Source organism: Lactuca serriola, chromosome 1 (genome assembly GCF_051521515.1).
Source record: "Lactuca serriola cultivar US96UC23 chromosome 1, Lser_US96UC23_V15, whole genome shotgun sequence".
NCBI classification, from domain to species: domain Eukaryota; kingdom Viridiplantae; phylum Streptophyta; class Magnoliopsida; order Asterales; family Asteraceae; genus Lactuca; species Lactuca serriola.
The window spans coordinates 86,980,638-86,984,075 of NC_136408.1; the positions used below are offsets into that span (position 1 = coordinate 86,980,638).

The 3,438-nt window shown below is 36.3% G+C and overlaps 1 protein-coding gene across 1 annotated transcript; it reads left to right on the forward strand.

The window, feature by feature from the left end:
• The first annotated feature begins 2,672 nt into the window (after positions 1-2,672).
• On the forward strand, positions 2,673-3,164 carry LOC145058364 (uncharacterized). The gene has a single exon (XM_079006284.1). It carries the CDS (start codon positions 2,673-2,675, stop codon positions 3,162-3,164), a length of 492 nt encoding a protein of 163 aa, XP_078862410.1.
• The last annotated feature ends 274 nt before the right edge of the window (positions 3,165-3,438 follow it).

The window sequence follows — 3,438 nt, forward strand, 5'->3', positions numbered from 1 at the left end:
CCGCATTTTAGGATGCGTATACGTGTTTAATTAGTATTATATTTACTAATTGTATGTAAACATATGTCATCATATGTTAATAGGTCACTAAGTGTGTTCAAGCCTTTACTTGACACTGAGCACCCAACCGGCACTTTCGTTCGATCCACTAACAACAAGTGAGTTCATACCCCTGAATTAACCTTTTAAATGTTTTTACATGCTTTTATGGGGGGGGGGGGGGAATACAAGTTAAAACATGCTGGTTATCATATCAATCACATGTGATTGATAACCCGCATGCACAAGGATTTATTACACTGTCAGCTGTTTTACCAAGTATGATACTATAAATGGTTTTCCAAAACGTTTTTACTTGTTTAAATCTTTTCTCAAATTATCTCTCGTGCTGTATGTTTTACTTCAAAACTAGTTATAGTAGTATTTTAAACAAAGGTTTTCTTTTCTATATTGTTTTATCAAAGTTTCATTCAAAACTTGTTTATGAAAGATTTTCAAGGGTTTCTAAAGGTTTTCAAACTTATTTTACAAAAGAATACCAAGTCATGATTTTCTTAAGTGTAAAGGTTTTCCAAAGTTTTCATCAAAGTTTTCTTCCATGTTTTTATACTTCTACTTCGTTAGATACTACTACTTTGGTATGCCTCCACTTAGTTAAACACTTCTACTTTGTTAATGCTCCTACTTAGTTAAACGCTTCTACTTTGTTAACACTTCTACTTAGTTAAACGCTTCTACTTTGTTAACGCTTCTACTTCGTGAAACGCTTCTACTTAGTTAAATGTTTCTACTTTGTTAACACTTCTACTTCGTGAAACGCTTCTACTTGCTAACGTTTCTACTTCGTGATACGCTTCTACTTGTTAACGCTTCTACTTCGTGATACGCTTCTATTTGTTAACGCTTTTACTTCGTGAAACATTTCTACTTCGTTAAACACTTCTACTTAGTTAAATGTTTCTACTTAGTTAAATGTATGCATGTACTTGTATAGTTGTATAAATAATGTTTAAAGGACTTAGGAAGGCTAGTTCCCCTATTTCCTTTTCCTCGTTGGGATGTGGTCTGGTGGGTATCGGATATCCGTCCGAAGGTCGTTTAAACATTAATTATATATTATGTATACATGTATAGACATATAGGTTTACATCGATCAGTTCAGTTATGAGTCTCTACCGTCAGTCCAACACTTACATCAAAATTCACTATTCGAGATGCATCTTCAAGACACAGATCTCCCCGTCGTCGAGTTGGTAACCAGAGTCTCCTGTAGGGAGAGCGGGCATTGTGTGTATAGATCTATATGGGATTGACACCCCCGCACCCTGACTGCTAGCTACAGTCCACGGCCTACCAAGCCAAGGGGTGACAAATGTCACATTTACACCGACGCTTGCAGGGTGTCAAGTACTCTAGTGTCGATTAGTATGGTTACGAGTATCTCCGTGTTTACCTTATAATTCATGGCCTTAAGGTAACGATGTTTAACACTGTATGCTGGAAACACACTCTTAGAATTAAACTTAGTTTTAGACCTTGCTAGCTGTATCTTTCATTTGATACTGTCTGGGGTCTGTGTTTCTCTGATTTAGACCTTGCTAGCTGTATCTTTCATTTGATACTGTCTGGGGTCTGTGTTTCTTTGTTTTAGACCTTGCTAGCCGTTTCGTACATTTGATACCGTCTGGGGTCTGTGTCTCCTTTTGTTAGACTGAGCCAGGCGTGTCGTTCACTCGATACTCTCCTGGAGTCTATGATTTCTTTGTCTTAGTCAGTAGTATTTTCTGATGAGGCATATGTTATTTTCCCTTGTATTTTACTAGTGATATTCTCCTACTTTCTTTAAAGTCAAATACCGCATTTTGGGTAATGATAGTATTTCAGGGAAATTCTCTTTAAAACATAACACTGTCGGGTCTTGGTAGAAGACTGCTTTTATTTAGAAAATATAGGATTTTCTGGAAAGGACTCTAATACACCGTTGATTCTAAACTACTACTTTTAAAAATTTATTTGAATAAAATGACACTAAATACTTATGAACTCACCAGCATTTGTAAAAATGCTGATACTCGTTTTCAAATAACTTGTATTCTCAGGTCAGCAATAGACAGGTACATTCCAGGAGCTTTTGGTAAAGATAGTTTAGTACCAAGCTGCACCTATATTATTATTTGTATTACTTTAATGTCTCTATGAAATGTAAACCATGTAAAACTATTACTATTAATGCAATGGTTGTGGTACTTTGATTACTATACTGCATATGTTGTGATACTTGACATGACGTCATCCACCCCAGAACATTTCCGTCATTCCGGTTTTGGAAGAAAGGAAGAACGAAGCTAAAAGATCAAAATGTGGATCACATTCTGATGATTCACCACGTCGTGGTGACTCTACCACATCGTGATCATGAGAGGACTGAAAATTTTCACTATTAAATCTGTATCAGCCTCCTTTTCCGTTCCCTTCTCGAGCCCTTAAGCATTCTCTGGAGCCTGAACAAAAGAAGTTTATGGAACCAGTGCTCTCACTCTCGATAAATGCTCCATTTTTGAAGTCAATGGCTAAACTTCCAAAGTTTGAAAAAGATGTTATGATTAATAGGAAGGAGTTGAAAAAAGATTCAACCATTATGTTATATGAGTTATGTTCAGCTACGGTCATCAATGGGAGATCCGGTCCAACTAACTTTGCCTTGTGAATTTGGCAATTCTACTTCTATAAATGTTTTAGCCGATTCAGTAGCAAACATTAATCTTATGCCATATTCTTTCTACAAGAAGCCCACTCTACCAAGGCTCCAATACACGAACATGACACTTAGAATAGTAGATCACACAATCATTAACCCACTTGGAATTATTGAATACTTGTTGGTAAAGGTGCGAAATTTTGTTTTTCAAGTTGATTTTGTGGTATTGGATATGAAAGAAGATGAAGATTTTCCTATAATTCTAGGAAGACTATTCTTGAGTACTGCTAGAGCTCCTTTTGATATCCACGACTCAAAGCTCATACTTCGTGTAGAAGATGAGGAAGTTACTTTAGAAATGAGTCCAAAAGTGAGTCACGAAAAGCCAAGAGATGAAGTGTCAAAAATGGAGGATATGGAAGAAGATCTTGATGAGCTAGTTGAAATTGAAAAGATGATGGAATAGGAATTAAAATTTTAGTGGAAGCCTAATGTTGCAAATATCAAATTTTCTATACCAAGAGCCTTAATTCCTATGACATTTGAGGTGATCGCGTTCACTACACCTAAGGTTCAAGTGGAAGAGGCAAGTGATGAAGTGAAAGATGATTTATATGAAGAAGTTGAGATAATTGATGAAGATATGGGTGGGGAATTAGAGGAGTCAACAATGGTCAATATGGAGTTAGATGAGAAGAAGAGTACAAAGCTGAAAGGAAAGAACAAAGGGGTGAAGCGTA